The sequence below is a fragment of the Leptonychotes weddellii genome, chromosome 3 (assembly GCF_054177405.1).
Source record: "Leptonychotes weddellii isolate Sample4059 chromosome 3, ASM5417740v2, whole genome shotgun sequence".
NCBI classification, from domain to species: Eukaryota; Metazoa; Chordata; class Mammalia; order Carnivora; family Phocidae; genus Leptonychotes; species Leptonychotes weddellii.
In genome coordinates, this window is record NC_138371.1 from 165,694,674 (window position 1) to 165,713,622 (window position 18,949).

At 38.9% G+C, this 18,949-nt stretch overlaps 1 protein-coding gene across 1 annotated transcript in view; it reads left to right on the forward strand.

Moving 5' to 3' along the window:
• Positions 1 to 8,192, forward strand: part of TM9SF2 (transmembrane 9 superfamily member 2) — a 58,687-nt gene extending 50,495 nt beyond the window's left edge. The window contains exons 15-17 of the mRNA XM_006731840.3: positions 184 to 295; positions 3,739 to 3,910; positions 7,498 to 8,192. Of these exons, the coding sequence (XP_006731903.1) occupies positions 184 to 295; positions 3,739 to 3,910; positions 7,498 to 7,565 (352 nt within the window). The 3' untranslated portion in view covers positions 7,566 to 8,192. The remainder of the gene's footprint in view (positions 1 to 183; positions 296 to 3,738; positions 3,911 to 7,497) is intronic.
• Positions 8,193 to 18,949: the final 10,757 nt, after the last annotated feature.

The following is an 18,949-nucleotide window of genomic DNA, read 5'->3' on the forward strand; positions in this document are numbered from 1 at the left end:
TATCCTTTCCTCTCCCTGTCCCACCCCTACTCCATCACTGTCTACACCTGTGAGAATTTGTTGTCTTTGATTAGTTGGGACAAAAAGCAAACACTTCCCAGTTCAGGGTATGTGAAAAGGTTGTGTTATTTACTGTGTCAAAGAGAAAATGTTTATAGTTTAATCTTGACATGTTTGTTATAGGTCCCACCAGATGTATTACATGTTTGGCTTCTTATTTCTGGTGTTTATCATTTTGGTGATTACATGTTCAGAAGCAACTATACTTCTTTGCTATTTCCACCTATGTGCAGAGGTATGTATTAGCAATATTCACTTAATTTGTAGAAAGTGTTTATAATTTTGGCATAAAGCAACTTTGAATACTATTAATTGAAATAATTTCTGTAAATATGTGTTTATTAAGATAGAAATTGACCTGTATTCCTAAATCAAATGTAGCCCTCTTTAGGAATGGATGAAGATAGTATCTCAGTTCAGTATATTTTTATTTATTTAGAGCTTAAATTTATAAATTTTTAATTTTCTGAGAATAGCACATTATGCTGAATTTTCATTTTTGAGTTTTTAAATGTCTAAATTAAAAATTAATATTCTTTATGAAATATAGATATTTCTAGACTGAAAATTTAGTAAACATTTTCAAGTGGAAAAATACATTGAAACATTTCGGCAATTACAGTATAATGAATTATATTCATGGCAAAATGATGGCATTCTTATGTAGAATTAATTTTTAGAGGTCTGGGTTGTATTAAATCATTCTTTCATAGTTACTGTCTATACAGGAGGTTAAATCTAACTTTATTAAACTTGAGGTGCTTTTTTTTTTTTTTAATGTTAAATTCACATAACTTAAAATTAACCATTTCAAAGTGAACCGTTCAGGGCACTTACTACATTCATTTACAGTGTTGTGTAACTACTACCTCTTTCTAGTTCTGAAATATTTTCATCACCCTTAAATAAAACCTCATACCGGGGCGCCTGGGTGGCTCAGTTGGTTAAGCGACTGCCTTCGGCTCAGGTCATGATCCTGGAGTCCCGGGATCGAGTCCCGCATCAGGCTCCCTGCTCAGCAGGGGGTCTGCTTCTCCCTCTGCCCTCTTCCCTCTCGTGCTCTCTGTCTCTCATTCTCTCTCTCTCAAATAAATAAATAAAATCTTAAAAAAAAAAAAGAAAAAAAAATAACCTCATACCTATTAAGCAGTTACTTCCCATTCTCCTCTCCCTACAAGACCCTGGCAATCACCAGTCTGCTTTCTGTCTAGAGATTTACCTGTTCTGGACATTTCATATAAATGGAATCCTACGATATGTGGCCTTTTGTGTCTGGCTTCTTTTACTTTAGCAAAATCTTTTCAAGATTCAGTACTTTGTTCCTTTTTATAGCTGAATAATATTCCATTGTATAGATATATCCCAATTTATTTATCCATTCATCTGTTGATGGAAATCAGGTTTGTTTCCACCTTTTGGCTATTGAGAATAGTGCTGCTATGAACATTCATGTACAAATACTTGTTTGAGTACCAGTTTTCAGTTCTTTGGGGTATATATGTAGGAGTGGAATTGCTGAGTCATATGATAATTCTTTAACTTTTTGCAGAACCACCAAACTGTTTTTCACAGTGGCTGTACCATTTTGTATTCCTACCAGCAATGCACAAGGGTTCTAATTCTCCACATCCTTTCTACACTTGCTATTTTCCTTTTTTTTTTTTTTTTTTTAACTCTAGCCATCCTAGTAGGTGTGAAGTGGTATCTACATATTGTGGTTTTGATTTTCATTTCCCAGTTGAGCATCTTTTTTTGTGCTTGTTGACCATCTGTGTATCTTGTTTGGAGAAATGTCTATTCAGATCTTTTGCCCATTTATGAACTGGATAGTTCATCTTTTTGTTGAGTTGTAAGAGTTCTGTATATATTCCTAATACTGAATACGAGACCTTTATCAGATCAATTAGAGAATATATTTGCAAATATTTGTATATTGTAGGTTGTATTTTTTACTTGATAATGGCCTTTACGCAAGTTTTTAATTTTGATAAAGTCTGATTTATCTATTTTTTTCTTTTGTTGCCATATCTAAGAATTCATTGCTAAATCCAAGGCAATGAAAATTTACCTCTATGTTTTTTTTCTGAGTGTATGGTTTCAGCTTATATATTTGGGTCATTGATCCATTTTGAGTTAATTTTTCGTTATGGTAATTAGTTAGGAATCCACCTTATTCCTTTGCATGTTGGATATTCAGTTTTTCCAGTACCATTTGTTAAGGAGACTATTATTCTTTCTTCACTGAATGGTCTTGTAACCTTGTGGAAAATCCATTGGCCATAGGTGTATGGATTTATATCTGGATTCTCAATCAATTCTATTCCAGTGGTATATATGCTATCCTTATGCCAGTACCACACTGTTTTGATTACCATAGCTTTGTAGGAAATTCTGGAATTGGGAAGGGTAGGCCCTCCCATTTTGTTCTTTTGTGAAGATTATTTTGGCTACTCAGGACCTTTTGAAATTTCATATGAATTTGGGATCAGCTTTTCCTTTCTTGCAAAAAAGGTGGTTGGAATTCTGATAGGAAATGCATTGAATCTGTGAGATTTTTAGGAGAGTATTGCCATCTTAACAGTATTAAGTCCTCCAGTCCATGAACATGGGATGTCTTTCCATTTATTTCAGTCATCTTCCGTTTTTTTTTTTTACCGATGTTTTGTAGTTTTCAGTATATGTCTTTCACATCCTTGGTTGAATTTGTTCCTAGGTATTTTATTTTTTTGGATGCTGTTGTAAATAGAATTATTTTTTAAATTTCCTTTTCAGATTATTCCTTGTTAGTATATAAAAACGTAGCTGATTTTCATTTCAGTCTTGTACCCTGCAACTTGCTGAATTTATTTGCTATAGTAGTTTCTGTGTGTGGATTCCTTAAGATTTTCTCATTTGTGCTGGTGTGCTTTTTAAGTATATTTATTTTTCACATATTCCAAGGGGTAGGAAAGAGTGAAGTATTTTTTTTAAGATCTCCTGCTGAGCGATAAGCTACTTTATGTAAAAGTAAGAAGAGCTGTTTTAAAAATCGACCTTGTTTAAATTTTGTTAGTAATAACTGAAAATAGGTTCAACCAGGCCTTCATAGGATAATAGTCTTCCTAATATAGAGTTGACCAGACTATAAGATAAGTAATATTAATTTTGAACTATGTAAGTAAGCTCTTGTACATTGCTTTTCTTTGGGAAGAGTACATTTTAAAGTACATAAACTGTTTAAGATTTTTCAGGGGCGCCTGACTGGCTCAGTCGGTTAAGCCTCTGCCTTCAGCTCCAGTCATGATCCCAGGGTCCTGGGATCGAGCCCTGCGTTGGGCTCCCTGCTTGGCGGGGAACCTGCTTCTCCCTCTCCCTCTGCCTGCTGCTCCCCCTGCTTGTGCTCGCTCGCTCGCTCTCTCTCTGTCAAATAAGTAAATAAAATTAAAAAAAAAAAAGATTTTCCAACACGATTTTAGCCAGTATTTAAGTAGCTCCCCCAAAAGTAAAGGATGGTTCTTAGCATCTTTAGTGAGGAGGGAAATGGGCAAAGTTCAGTAGGGGAAAGAGACTGGAAATGATAGCAAAAATTAGGTTTGGAGGCTCTTTCACTTAGCTGTGTTTGCTTTGTTAACTCTGTTCAGCTACATATTATCTATTAGCTGGAAAGTAATTCCTGTTCTTTTTTTCTTTTCTACCTAGGATTATCATTGGCAGTGGCGTTCATTCCTTACCAGTGGCTTTACTGCAGTTTATTTCTTAATATATGCAATACACTACTTCTTTTCAAAACTGCAGATCACAGGAACAGCAAGTACAATTCTGTACTTTGGCTATACCATGATAATGGTTTTGATCTTCTTTCTTTTTACAGGTAAGAATTAAAATGATTGGTTTTAGTTAACAAGTTTATAGGCAAATTATTTATAAGTATTTTCCTTTTATAAATCCATGAAGGCTTCTACTACTCAGCACTCCTGTATTTAGCCCTCCGTGCAGCTAAGCATTATTTGGTCTGCTATGCTGTGAGGTGGATGTCAGTAAACCAAAAGTGAGGGGACTGAACCTAAAGGAAGAAGGCTAGACAGGCTCCATTGTTGTGCTACCAGCCCAGGGGTACCTGGACCCACACCTGCCCAAAGTTTTCCCCTGGTAACCTCTTAATGGTACAGTCTTTCTCAAGCTCGTTTCAGAGGTAGGGTAAAAAGCTTTAGCTACCTCATTTTAGGGATAAGTAGAAATTGACGGGGTGAAGTCAAGATGAGCTTGAGAAAAATGTCATCAAGAAAACACAATCAGGGGCGCCTGGGTGGCTCAGTCATTAAGCATCTGCCTTCGGCTCAGGTCATGATCCCAGGGTCCTGGGATCGAGCCCCACATCGGGCTCCCTGCTCCGAGGGAGGCCTGCTTCTCCCTCTCCCACTCCCCCTGCTTGTGTTCCTTCTCTCGCTGTGTCTCTCTCTGTCAAATAAATAAATAAAATCTTTAAAAAAAAAAAAAGAAAGAAAACACAATCATAGAACACTCCTTATTCCAGAAGTTTTAAACTACAGGTTTATATCTCCACTTTAAAATCCAAGTACCTAGGTGGGAAACTGTATTGGTATTTGTTACATATGTGTGTCTTATCTGTTCACTAGATAAAAGTTTTCTGCATCTTAGAGCCCTTAGAGTAGTTGCTTGGTAAACATTTATAGAATAACCAAACTAAAAAAAAGGAAGTTGTGGGACCTTTCTTTTTCACAAAAAAAGTGCATCTAAAATTTTATCTTGGATTGTGTTGCATGCCCTGTGAGGAAGTATAGGATCTGAAAAGGAAGAGGGAATTAAAAATAAATTAGAACTGTTCTATTTTTAGTCATCTGTTAACATTTGAGAGTATTAGGTAGGGTTTGAAATTCCCTGCTGCTGTATCAGCGTAGAATGAACTTCAGGCTCTTCTCTGATTCTGTATTCCAGGTCATTGGTCAGACAGAGTGGGATAGGTGTATGGGGGGAGGGGGGTGTTTATCGTGGCGCCATGTGTTAGCTAAGATAGGTCCACAGCCATAAATCTTAATTAGTAGTCTGTAAAGCAGAGGTAGCCTATGAAACAAGGAATTACTGTTTTTGTGCATCTGTATCTGTGTGTCCGTAAGTGCATATATAGAATAATTTATTCCTTGCCTACACACAAAGTAGTGATCTTAGTGAATGTCTCGTTTTTTCCAGGCATGTGATAGAAAGATAGTTTAACCAACACCTAAAACTTTAATGTTCTTGATTTTTAGTGTCATATTTTATTTATTCAGAGTAAAACTTCATAATCCAAATTTGGGAGCCACCTCAAATTAATCAGCCAGTTTAACCAATAACTTTTGGTGTATTTTACTTTATGGCAAAGATTCTCTCTACAGGGGAGTGGTGAGCTCTTTGAGTATCTTGCATGTTTCTAAAGTGGGATACATCTGTATTTACTTCAATACTCCAAACCACCATGTTATTGAAGTCAGTCTGTTTTACAAAACAAAACAATGCTTCTGTCACATAAGGAAAGATGCGACTTTCATTATGTACATTATATTTATCCCATATTAAAAACAAAATAAAATACTAAAAGTATTTTGTTAAGAACAAAACCTAAGGTTGCCAAATATGGTGATAAATGTATTTTCTCGTCTTTAAATATCTTATTATCTTGAAATTCTTGGTAAGCATAAGATTGTTTAAACATTTATGTTTTCACCATTACTTTTCTAAAATAGCCCCAGCCTCTTCACAAACCTTACTTTTGAATATCCAAAAGGTGTATTTTTATGTCCTCCAAAACACACAGTGACTGGCACATTTTAGGGGCATGTATGGTAACATCCCATAATAACAGCCCATAGTCTCTTGACTTAGAAAATCCCCTTTAATACCTTTTCTTTGTCATATATTTAAAACAGTGGTGAAAACATTGGAACTTTAAATATAAAGTTTACACAAGGATATGTATATCCCCTTCTGTGTTCTTCAGCACTTAGACTTATATTCTCAGGGGGTAATTCTGGAAAAATTCCCAGTTTTTAAAAATATGGTAAGCAGTTCACAATTTAGTAAATATTCTTTTGCAAAACAGAGTCTCTGAATTTGTTTAGTAAATCTAAGCATGGTAAGGTTTAAAATAGCACTGTACTTGAAGTCAGAAAAAGTGAATTTGCATTCTGATCCTGCCTACCAGCAAGCCATGTGGCCATTAGACATTTACTTAACTGATCCTCATTTTTGTCACCTGTCTAGGATTCAAATTTTTTGGAATCTAGACTGATGGAGGTACTTGAAAACCAAAGCATACCTTTTTTCATGAATCATCTCATTTACTCTATATAGGGCAGATGAAATTATCTCTGTTTTATTAATTTTATTTATTTTTTAAAAAGCTTTATTTGAGAGAGAGAGAGACAGATAAGTGACAGAGATAGAGCACAAGCAGGGAGGAGAGGGAGAAGCAGACTCCCGCCGAGCAGGGAGCCCAACGTGGGGCTCAATCCCAGGACCCTGGGATCATGACCTGAGCCAAAGGCAGATGCTTAACCGACTGAGTCACCTAGGCGCCCCTATTTTATTTTATTTTATTTTAAAGATTTTTTTTTTTTTAAAGATTTTATTTATTTGACAGAGAGAGACACAGCGAGAGAGGGAACACAAGCAGGGGGAGTAGGAGAGGGAGAAGCAGGCTCCCCGCTGAGCAGGGAACCCTGATGCGGGGCTCGATCCCAGGACCCTGAGATCATGACCTGAGCCAAAGACAGACGCTTAACTGAGCCACCCAGGCGCCCCCAGATTATCTCTGTTTTAATAAGAAATGGGCTTGGAGATTTCAGTTGACTAGTTCGAGGATAATACACACAGTCTTGACAGAGCTGCTCTGTCCTTTGACAGCACGCCACCTCTCATATTCAGTGGGGGTGCATCTTTGTTATTATCCTAATTTATCACTTTCAACACTTTGTAAAAACTTTCTGAGTTTAGTTTTATTGTAGTTCTTTGGAAACTGATAATTCCCAATAACTATACTTAGAAAATATCCCCATTTGATTATTTTATGAATCTGATATTCTGTTTAAGCTATTCATGTCATACCTTGAATTAATTTTAATAGCAGTTTTCCATTTTGTGATAAAATATTCTTAAATAGGAAAGGAAAATTGGTATCCTATTCATCTTTTAATTTCAGGTTTCTTGCATGTAATAAGGAAAAGAATGTATTATGGAAACCTTAGGTAATCTTAAAGTATTAAAAGTCCTATTTCTGTAAAAAATTTGATTTGAGATAGTTGTATATTTTTCAAAAAAGCTTATGGATCTATGGTATATTCCTGGTAAGAGTTTATAGTTTTGTGGCTTTTTTTTAAAGGAACCAATCATTTTAAGTCTGTGTTTTTGGTAAATTATGAAATTTCCTCTGGAAAGTGTTTATTTTTGTTTTTTCTTTTATAGGAACAATTGGCTTCTTTGCATGCTTTTGGTTTGTTACCAAAATATACAGTGTGGTGAAGGTTGACTGAAGAAGCCAGTGTGTCCAGTTAAAACAGAAATAAATTAAATTCTTCATCAACAAAGACCTGTTTTTGTGACTACCTTGAGTTTTATCAGACTTATTGGCCTAGTAATCCTTCAGAAACAACATAATTCTAAATACACCTCTTCCCGTACACCTGTCACCACAAAATGTGTTTTCAACACTAAAACATTTGTAATGTGATTTGATTAAGTATATATTCAGTTGTTCTCAATGAAGAGCAAATTTAAATATTATATGCATTTGTAAATACAATAGCTATAAAATTTTCAATACTTTTAATGGCAGAATAGAGGAGGCCATATGAAACAGTACTGATGAAATGCAGGACAGTTCATTGTAAATAGGATTTTCTAGGCTCGGTAGGTGGAAAGAATTATTTTTCTTTGAAGGAAATAACTTTTTATCATGGTAATTTTGAAGGATGATTCATATGATGTGTTTATTGGGGGGATGTGGCTTTTAAAAAAAAAATCTTGTATTGGTTGTAACTGTTCATATCTTCTTTTCTGTGTTGACTTCATTATTCCCATGGTATTGGCCTTTTAAACTATGTGCCTCTGAGTCTTTCAATTTATAAATTTGTTATCTTAATAAATATTGTAAAAACGTCTTCACTGCATCATTACCTATTGTATATTCAAGGAGAGTCTATAAACCGAAATCTGTTTACTAATGGTATTTTAAAATGGTGTATACTGTTTTATCAGATTTTACTGATTTTTGTTCATGTAACACTTTCTTGGTTGATCTAAATGAAATTCCAGTCTCTTGGGCTTTGTGATAAATCTGAGATTTTCATTATTAGGCAGTAATAGAAATTTTAGTTGTGCACATCTAGCCAGATAAATGATGTAAGTCTAGTAGTTACTGTGGGCCTCACTACATTGCCATTGAGGATTTTATATTTTTGACCTGTTTTTCAAAATACAGTATTTTTTATTTTTTAATAAAAATCTCAATCATTATTATTATTTTTTAGAGAGAGAGCATGAGCAGGGAGGGAGGACTGAGGAGAGAGGCAGAAGGAGAGGGAGAGAATTTTAAGAAGGCTTCAGGCCCAGTGGGGAGCCTGACGCAGACCCTGAGATCATGACCTGAGCTGAAATCAAGAGTTAGAATCCCAACCGACTGAGTCATCCAGGTGCCCCATTTTTAGTTTTTTTAACTCAGTATTTGTTTATACATTAGCAATGACTAGCAAATCTCCCTCTTTATGATTACATTGTCTTCACTTGGATTTCACAGTTTGATTTCTTAAAGGTAAGAAATAACTTTCTGGGGTACCTGGGTGGCTCAGTCGGTTAAGCATCTGCCTTCAGCCCAGGTCATGATGCCACAGTCCTGGGATCGAGGCCCCTCCCCTCCCCCACCCCTCAGGCTCCCTGCTTAGTGGGGAGTCCGCTTCTCCCTTTGCCTCTGCCCCTCCCTCCCACTCGTGCTCTCTCTCTCTCTCAGATAAATAAATAAAATCTTTAAAAAAAAGAAATAACTATTTCTCTTTCACATTCATCTGACTAATTGAAATCCATTTATGTGGAAAAAGAAGTTTGGGATGATTTCAGAAACATTAGTCTGCTTACACCTATAAGAATATTCATCTTGTATTTTAGGGGCTTGGTGCTTGCTGCTTATGAGAGAACAAATCAGATGGTAAGGTTGCTGGGCTCCTACTCAATAATTTTATGTTATCCTTTTTTAAGAAAACTAACCTGTTGGTTCTTTGTTTTTGTTTTTAAGATTTTATTTATTTATTTGACAGAGAGAGACACGGCAAGAGAGAGAACAGAAGCAGGGTGGGTGGGAGAGGGAGAAGCAGGCTTCCCGCTGAGCAGAGAGCCCGATGTGGGGCTCGATCCCAGGACCCTGAGATCATGACCTGAGCCAAAGGCAGTCGCTTAACAACTGAGCCACCCAGGCACCCCCTAACCTGTTGGTTTTGAAGCGTGAAGGAGCTCTAGTTATTTTTAACTTCTCACATAGAGACCTAAGATAGAGAAGTTCCTTTCAAATTTATTTTCTACATCTGTTGAAGTATATTTAGTTTTTTATATATAATATTGTGAAAGTACAGTTGAGATAAGCTGGTTGACTAAACAGAAGGCTTTATTAAAAAACTGTATTCAGAACTAGGTTAGTTTTGTTGATTAAGCTTAAATTTTATTTTTCCTTCCCCGAACAATTAGCTTAGTGACTAAAACAGACAACTTACTGTTTTGATAGAATTTTTTAATTTAAAACTTTTATTTTTCTTTATACTTTGCAGTAAGCACATTTTACACTTAAATGAGGCAATTGGAAAAAATAAAAAGATCAAAGGAAAAGAGTTAGGAGGGAGTAAATACGAGGAAGGAGACAGCGAAGAGGAAGGCAAGACCTGTGGTAAGAAGGGCTGTGGAGGATGCGGCCTCTTCTCTGTGGCTTTGACTGCCTGAGGAGTCAGCTGCCGTGGTTCCAGCTCACTCGCCTTGCTTGGCACTGTGCCGTGAACACAGGGCAGTCACAAGATGTCTGAGTCGTTTTTTCTTTTCTCGTCGCTGCAGAATTTACCTAGTTAGGCCTTTTTCTCTGTGTCCCAACTCTTGGCTGATTTGATCATCTTAAGCAATGCCAGTGTTCAAAGTAGTCTTAGTTAGTAACGCTAGTTAACATGTGCAGTTTGGGTTTTATGGCATATGATCAGTGCTATAAGTGAAAGGAGTGCGTCTAAAGGGTGCCGTGTAGGTAATGGAGCTCTTGGGGGAAGTAGCTCAGCATAGACCTTTCTGTCTTCATCACACCATAGAAGGTGCAAAGCGTGTGCACAGCCCGGAAGTTGCTTTGTGGTCATAAATGGGCATCCGGTGCCTTTGTTCTAGTTGATGTTTGACTTGAAAAGTAGTATCTTAAATCTGTGCTATCAGTCCCTCATACTTTTACATATACTAGCTAAGATACGTAATGCCGCAAGTCACAAAACACATTTAAAATTATAAAGCATTACAGGCCTTAAGGATGTTTTTAAATGATTAACTTTAGAAGGCTTTATAAAGGCCTGCTTTTGGTTTTTAATGAACAGGATAAATGACCTCTGACAGAATGCATTTCTCACTTTTTGCCTAGTGATAGCAGGACATTCTAGTATTTCGTTAATATGTAAATTTATGTCATTAAAGTATTTTTCCATATCTGTATTTTTCTCCTATAGCCTGGACAGTGGCCATAACATCTCTGCCTGCAATGAAATCTATATGTAGAACATAAAGCTTTTTGCTTTCTCAGAAATTTTTACTTTGACAGAGTCACACCTGTTTCCTTCTGCTGATTTGCTCTCTCCTTGTCTATAATTTGAAGTCCAAACACTAAAAATCATTGTTTCTGCACATTTCTCTAGCTTTTGAAATTCTACTGGATTTCTATGTCCTGCCCATTTAAACTTCCTATCTTTGTTCTCACATTTGATTATCTTTCGTTCTCTTTTATTCTTTGGCCCCCTCATATAGTTGACATTTTTATTAATAATGAATTATTTTATAAAGAAGAAAGCATTGGCTCCTAAAAGTCCTATTTATTATTTCCTTTGGATATTTTTAGCAGAAAGCAGTCTAGGCCACATGAATGGTCTTGACTGTGCTATATAAATAGTACTGTAATAGGTCATAGGTCATTAATTTCTCTGAAAAGAATTAAAAATACGACAGATTTAACTAAAAAATGATAGATTGAAGGATTAGTGTTTATTTTTAAAAGCTAGTTTTTACTGGTACTTTATCATCAGTGATGTCTATGTAGAACTCAAATCTGATTTTCTTCCTCAATATAAGCTAAATGTTTTTGTTAACATTATTATCGAAGAAAATAATAGGCCAGTGAGTTAGAGTGAACCAGGCTCTTTTTTCTGGCTAAGGCTGCAGCCAGACAAGGTGTGTTGCAGTGTGTTGACTGGGACTGTTTCAGGTACAGTAGCAAACTAAGGTGGTAGGGCGAGGGTTGCCCACAGGAGAGTTGCTTCCTGTGTCCTGCTTTGGCAGGGCTAGGGTGGAAGGAGCTGTGGACTCAGAGGAACCCATCCCATGATCCTGCTGCCGAACCACACCCCACCACAGAGTCCTCAGTGGCCACCACCACTAGCAGTCAAAGGACACTCTCCAGACTCTTACTCCTCTGCTCTGGATTATGTGACTTCGAAGAACCTCACCAACCCCCTGAGGAGAAGGAGTCATGATAAGAAACATGAAGCTGCAGAACTGAGGTGGGAGAATCTTCCTTTAGGACATCGGGAAACTAGATGGTAAGAACTGGGAGCACCTGAGCGCAGTGGCGTTTGCTTTACCTGCGGGGAGACAGTGAATCAGTCATGACTGGAACTGCACAAACTAGCTGCCATCAAAAATCACCCCTCTTCCCCCCATTCATATGACTTCCTTGAGACCCATTGCATGACTCGTATCAGAGGATTGGGCAATCTATCTGTGCAGGATGGGGGCCCGGGAATCTCGTGTCTTTGACAAACACACCCTGGGAGGCAGTAAGGACGAGGACCAAGATTCAGGCTGGCTTCCCTAAAGCCACCAGGGTGTTCGGACCTTCACCAACACAGTGATGCGTCTTTGGGTTACCTTTAACCATTCTAGAGGCTGTACGCCCACCTTTGTAAACGCACGCGCGCACGTGTGTGTATGTGTGAGAGATTTGAGTGGAAGTGACATAAAGGGCCACAGGCGTTGGAATCCTGCTCTGCCACCACTGATCAGACCCCTCCAGGGTAAAGGTTTTGGCCCAAGTAATCCTTCCCATCCCCTGAACTCCTAGTAATCTGTAAAGTTACATAATGATATTTGACAGCTCTATTATTGTCTTAAATATTACTCAGATTATTGTTTAACTTTGCAGGCTTATCCTCCCAAATCGATCACAGGCTTCTTTCTGAAGGGCAGGAACCACTGCTTCCATCATCTTTGGTTCATGCCCAGTGCACAACAGTACTTGGCACATAGTAGGTGTGTATTTATTGAGTGAAACTAAGAATTTAGGTAAATGATAGTGATTTTAAATATTTAAATTGTTTGATATAATGACGTAAAGACACCATTTCCATATTTTTTTTAGCTCTCAGGTTCTAGAACGTGCTGTTTTGATTCCATAAAATCATGCATTTTAATGCCTATCCAGCAACATTGTCTTGTACACTTGTTCCATGATCATTGACAGTTGTTAAAACAAATCAGCACTGGCAGAACTTGGCCAGCTCCTCTCTACACTTAGTTTGAACTGTTACCCATGGAACCAGCTCAAACATAAAGCTACAAAGAGGCTAATTGAAATCAGAACGCTGGGTCATTTCTCATTCAAACAAAACAGATGGCCCTCCTTGCCGCACTTCTGTCAAACTTTGGGGGGAAATGATTAAATGCATTTTTAACTCCCACACATGCTTACTGGGCTCCTCAAAGGAATTAACACACAGCTATGCAGAGGGTGGAGGAGAGAGGGCTTTTTTTTTAATAGTAGAGCTTGTTTCCCTTTACCTTGGAGGTTTAAGAAAAAGCACTTTATCAGGATAGCTACTATTCACAGTTTCAACTTAGATTCTGAATATTTATTTTAATTTTCACTATTTTATTTCAGTTTTTCCTTGGGAATAGGTAATTCATGTACATGGTACACAATTCAAACTGTACTAAAGAGTATAGAGAAAATCTATCTTCATCCTCTAGTCACCGAGTTCTCCACCCAGAAGATAATCACTGTTAACACTTTCCTATGTATCTTTCCAGAAATCGAGACTTCATTTTTAATTTACCTACTTGAAACCTCTTATTTGGATCCTTATTTAGATGACAATTTTAATAGTATTTGGTTTCAACGTTGACTGTGAGGATTTTAAGAAAGCAGCTGTGGGGATTGTGTTTTATTGTGCAGTGTGTTCGGCATGTAGTACAAAGCATCACTGTTATTAAATGACACCTCAGTGATATTTAATAAATACGTAAAGTGATGTCAGCTACCTCTTAAAAACTGTTTGGCAAAACAAATTTGAAGAGAGAAACTTCTATTGCTCCCTGACTCAGCCACCCACCGTCAGTACATTATGGCAGTGAGAACATTGCCAGATGCCTACTAATGGATGCACCATCTAATTCCATGGGTTGCTACACAGAAATGTGGCCCCTTATTACCGATCTTTGAAAAAAACTTAAAACCAACCTGATGGCAGCACTTGTCTGTCTTGATGTTTGCGCCTCCCTATTTGCCTCAGGAGCCCAGTGGGCTCCCTTTGCTTTCTCTCCACCTCCCCCCCCACCACCACCAAAGTGCAGTTTCAGGAGAACTCACAGAAGTGATGTATTTCTACCTCAGGTGTGATTTTTGTTTTCTTTTAATCTCTGTCAGAATGGTTGCATTTTTAACCATATGAATACCAGTGGAATGAACTTTGTTTTCTGGAAAAGAAAACCCACAGGTTAGCGTGAACAGGTGTGGAGTGCGGTTCCTTTGGCTCCTCTGACACTGCTCCACTGCGGCGGCTGCTTCCTTCGCTCACCCATGCCTCGTGCTGTGGCCGGGGCTAACTTTGGGACGGGGGGTGCCGCCTCCCAACTCGGGCTCCAGGTCCCAGCAACTTCCCCAACACATCCCGCCACACCCTGGCTGCCCAGAATAGTCCCAGGAGAGTGAAGCACTCCGCACCAAACTATCCCCAAGGGGTGTTGGGCAGAGCCTCCCTGAGCGCCTATGAGTTGCTCTCTTCCACCAGAAGAGGAAGCCTATTTTCAAAGCTGTGAAAAATCCTTAAAATCTACTTTTTTTAAAAAAAGATTTTATTTATTTGACAAGAGAGAACATGAGAGAGGGAACACAAGCAGGGGGAGTGGGGGAGGGAGAAGCAGGCTTCCCGCCGAGCAGGGGCTCGATCCCAGGACCCTGAGATCATGACCCGAACAGAAGGCAGTCGCTTAACGACTGAGCCAGCCAGGCCCCCCTGTAAAATCTACTTTTATCCTTCCTGACTTACCTTTACATTCAAATATTGAATCTCTAGGTTGCGGTAGTTATGTATGAGTAAATATATGTGAAATTCTGTCAGCAAGTGGCAGAGGGCTAGAAAGGAGTTAGGTCATTTTATATTAAGTGACAATTACCTCTGATTCTCCCAATGTCTTGTCCCATAAGCAATGGTTTGGCATTTGCAATATTTATCCTGATTTTGCCAGATTTTCTACAATGTGAAAGTGTTCTGTACACACATTATAAAGAGTAACATATTACTTTCTTTTTAAAGAAATTTTTTTAAAGTTTTAATTCCAGTATAGTTAACATACCAGTCTATATTTGTTTCAGATGTACGACATAGTGATTGAACAATTCCATACATTACTCAGTGCTCATCATGATAAGTGTGCTCTTAATCCCCATCACCTGTTTCACCCATCCCCTCACCCACCTCCCCTCTGGTAACCACCAGTTTGTTCTCTATAGTTAAGAGTCTGGTTTTGGGGGAGCACCTGGCTGGCTCAGTTGGAAGAATATGTGACTCCTGATCTCAGGGTTGTGAGTTTGAGCCCCACGTTGGGTGTAGAGATTACTTAAAAATAAAATCTTTTTTAAAAGAGTGGTTTTTGGTTTATCTTTTTTCTTTGTTCATTTCTTAAATTCCACATCTCAGTGAAATCATATGTCTTTGACTGACTTATTTCCCTTAGCATTATACCTTCTAGATCCACCCATATTGTTGCAAATGGCAAGATTTCATTCTTTTTTGTGGCTGAGTAATATCCCATTGTTTATGTATACCACATCTTCTTTATTCATCAATTGATGGACACTTGGATTGCTTCCATATTTGCCTATTGTAAATAATGTTGCAATAAACCTAGGGGTGGATATATCATTTCAAATTAGTGTTTTCATATTCTTTGGGTAAATACCCAATAGTGGGATTGCTGGGTCACATGGTGGCTCTATTTTTAACTTTTTGAGGAACCTCCATCCTGTTTTCCACAGTGGCTGCACCAGCCTGCATTCCCACCAGCAGTACACAAGGGTTCCTTTTTTCCCACATACTTGGAAATTCTTGTGGGTGGTTGTTTTTTTTTTAAGATTTATTTATTTATTTGAGAGAGTGCACATGAACAGGGGGTAGACCAGACTCCCCGCTGAGTAGGGAGCCCAACACGGGACTCAATCCCAGGATCCTGAGATTATGACCTGAGCTGAAGGCAGATGCTTAACTGAGCCACCCAGGGGCCCCTCTTGTGTTTTTTTATTTTAGCCATTCTGATAGGTGTGAGGTGATATCTCATTATGGTTTTGATTTGCTTTTCCCTGATGATAAGTGATGTTGAGCATCTTTTCATGTGTCTGTTGGCCATCTGTATGTCTTCTTTGGAGAAATGTCTGTTCATGTCTTCTGCCCATTTTTAATTGGATTATTCGGGTTTTTGTTTGGTGTTGAGTTGCATAAGTTCTTTATATATTATGGTATTAACCTCTTATCAGGTATGTCATTTGCAAATATCTTCTCCCATTCAAGTAGGTTGTGTTTTTGTTTTGTTGATTGTTTCCTTTGCTGTGCAGAAGCTTTTCCTTTTGATGTAGTCCCAGTGGCTCATTCTTGCTTTTGTTTTCCTTGCGTTAGGAGACATATCTAGAAAAACATTGCTATAGCTGATGTCAGAGAAATTACTGTGTGTGCTCTTTTCTAGGATTTTTATGGTTTCAGGTCTCACACTTAGGTCTTTAACCCATTTTGAATTTATATTTGTGTATGGTGTAAGAAAGTGGTCCAGTTTCATTCTTTTGCATGTAGCCGTCCAGTTTTCCCAGCACCAATTTTTTAAAGATACTGTCTTTTCTTCATTGCATATTCTTGCCTCCTTTGTTGTAGATTAATTGACCATATAAATGTGAGTTTATTTCTGGCACATCCATTGATCTATGTATCTGGTTTTGTGACAGTACCATACTATTTTGATTACTACAGCTTTGTAGTATATCTTGAAATCTGGGATTGTGATACCTCCAGTTTTTTTCTTTTTCAAGATTGCTTTGGCCAATTGCTTTGGTTATTTGGGGTCTTTTGTGGTTCCATACAAATTTTAGGATTATTTGTTCTAGTTTACTCCTTATATTCGTAAAATCTTAACATGACCACTATGGAAAAAAGAGGAATCGTTAAGAGGATAGCAAGAAGGAACTGGTGTGGTTCATTCTGAGGTTTAGAGTCATTGCTTGGGTGGTAGGAGGCAAGCCCGAGTCCCCGCCAGTCAAGGCAAGGGACAGTAGTAAAAACCAGCTGGAGGTTGACCAAGCAATGTTCATCGACTGGGACCTGCTAGTTGAAGAGCCCAGATTTACTGGTTTTCTAGTGAACAGAAAATGCGAATCAAATAGAGGATGTAGCAGTTGGACGGTAACTGTCATTGAGATAGAAATGTGGAGAGGTTAAGGGAGGACAATGAGCCTGAGTCCCTGCTACCATGCCAATTACTCTCTGAATAAGGCAAGTGGCCACTTGGCCGAATTGGAGTTCAGGATGTTGCCCTTGGTTTGTGCTTTTTGTTTCCATGTCTGCGCTGGGCAGGGCCAGAGACAAAGCTGCAGTAACCTGTGAACACCCCGTAAGCACTGAAGGAACAAGATCCAATGGGTGGGACGCCAAGAGATGACATGGAGGGAAGTTCCAGAACTCTCAGTCTGTAGGCCCACGGCAGTCCTCAGGAAAATGAACTGTTGCATTAACTCTCTCCTGTCTTCAAATGGAATTTGATGAGTTCCTCAGTCAAAAGCAAGTTTTAGAAGCTGCTCAGGGCCTGAGTGCAAGGAAGGCCTGAGCCAGGCCAAGCCACCTGGTGGAGTGTGGCTGAAGCGCATCCCAGAGAGACTTCCCCTGCGTGTGCAAGCCACAGATCAGTGTCCTGCATGGCTCATGTAAAGGACATGGTGCTGACATGTGGTCCCCCACTAGGGGACAGGGAATCTATCTTGTAATTTCTTAGGTTTTCTGGCAGGTTCTGAGGGATGTGCTGCCTGGGCTGTGGTCACCAGTTACTTTCCTAGGAAGAATGGTCTAAGTGATGGTCTCTAATTCCATAGAAATATAGGGCTTCTAGGGAATAATTAAGATGGCCTTTCTTTCTCCCTTCCCATGCCACACCCAGCAGAAGCACCCAGAACTCCTCAACTGTTAAGAATCAAAGCACATTTCTCTAATGGGGACCAGGACACAGCTCTCCTTTTTTTTTTTTTTCCTGACAGAAATAATTTCTTTCTTTTTCTTTCTCTCACTTTCTTTTTTGAGAGAATTATAAATTTATGTGCAGTTGTAAGAAATGACAGAGAGATCCTGTGTTCACCTTGCCCAGTTTTTTGAATCCTTGTTTTCTGCTCTGAATGGGGTGGGGAGGGGATTGTCTGCAAGAAGGGAGTCTTTCCTGTGGGTATTTATGGTTGCTAAGAAGTGGGACATTTTCTCTCCAACCTGCTCTCTGAGAGGAGGAAATTTTAAGTTTCATACTGACTGGCTCCTTGGTCTCCCTCCATGACCACCAGACCCAGTGAGTCTTAAATCAGTGCTTCTCAAACTTCCACGTGCTTGTGAATCAACTGAAGATCTTAAGATGCAGATTCTGATCCACTGGGCCTGGGAAGGGTCCAGAGATTCTCCATGTCTCACCAGCTCCACGTAATGTGATATTCTTTGTTCCTGGGCTGTGTTCAAGTAGCAAGGACCCAAAGACCACTGGAACCTTTGAGCCCCCTCCCCCTCATGGAAGAGGAAGCTGAGACCCAGGTCAGGTAAGCAATTTAGCCAAAGTCACCCACAGTGCCCACAACCAGCCCCTCCCTGCCCCCATCACTGACAGCACCCCATAAGCCCCACCACCCACTTAGGGAAAATGACATTCTTCTCAGGAAGCAGCCAGAAAGTCCTGCTCTAGTATGTATTTAATGAGCTAATGCAATTTCCTCCGGGGGATTTCTGCCGTTTTAGTCTAGTCTTAATTGGTTTGTGTCCACTAAACAGATTCCAGGCTCTATCATTATAAATGAGCACCTATTTCATAAACTGAGTTTCATCAAACAAACAGACTCATAGCTTTCAGGGTCTGTGAGAGTGGTATGCTGTCAATCTTGTTACCAGCTCTTAGGGGCTGAATCGTCTCCCTAAAATTCCTATGTTGAAGTCTTGACCCCCAGTACCTCAGAATGTGACTATATTTGGACATAGGGCCTTTAAAGGGGTAGTTAAGTTAAAATGAGGTCATATGGGTGCACCTTGATGCAATATGACCAGTGTCCTTATAAGAAGAGATGAGGACACAGACACACATGGGGGAAGATGATGTGAACACACAGGAAGAAGAGAGAGGAGTCAGGAGAAACTAAACC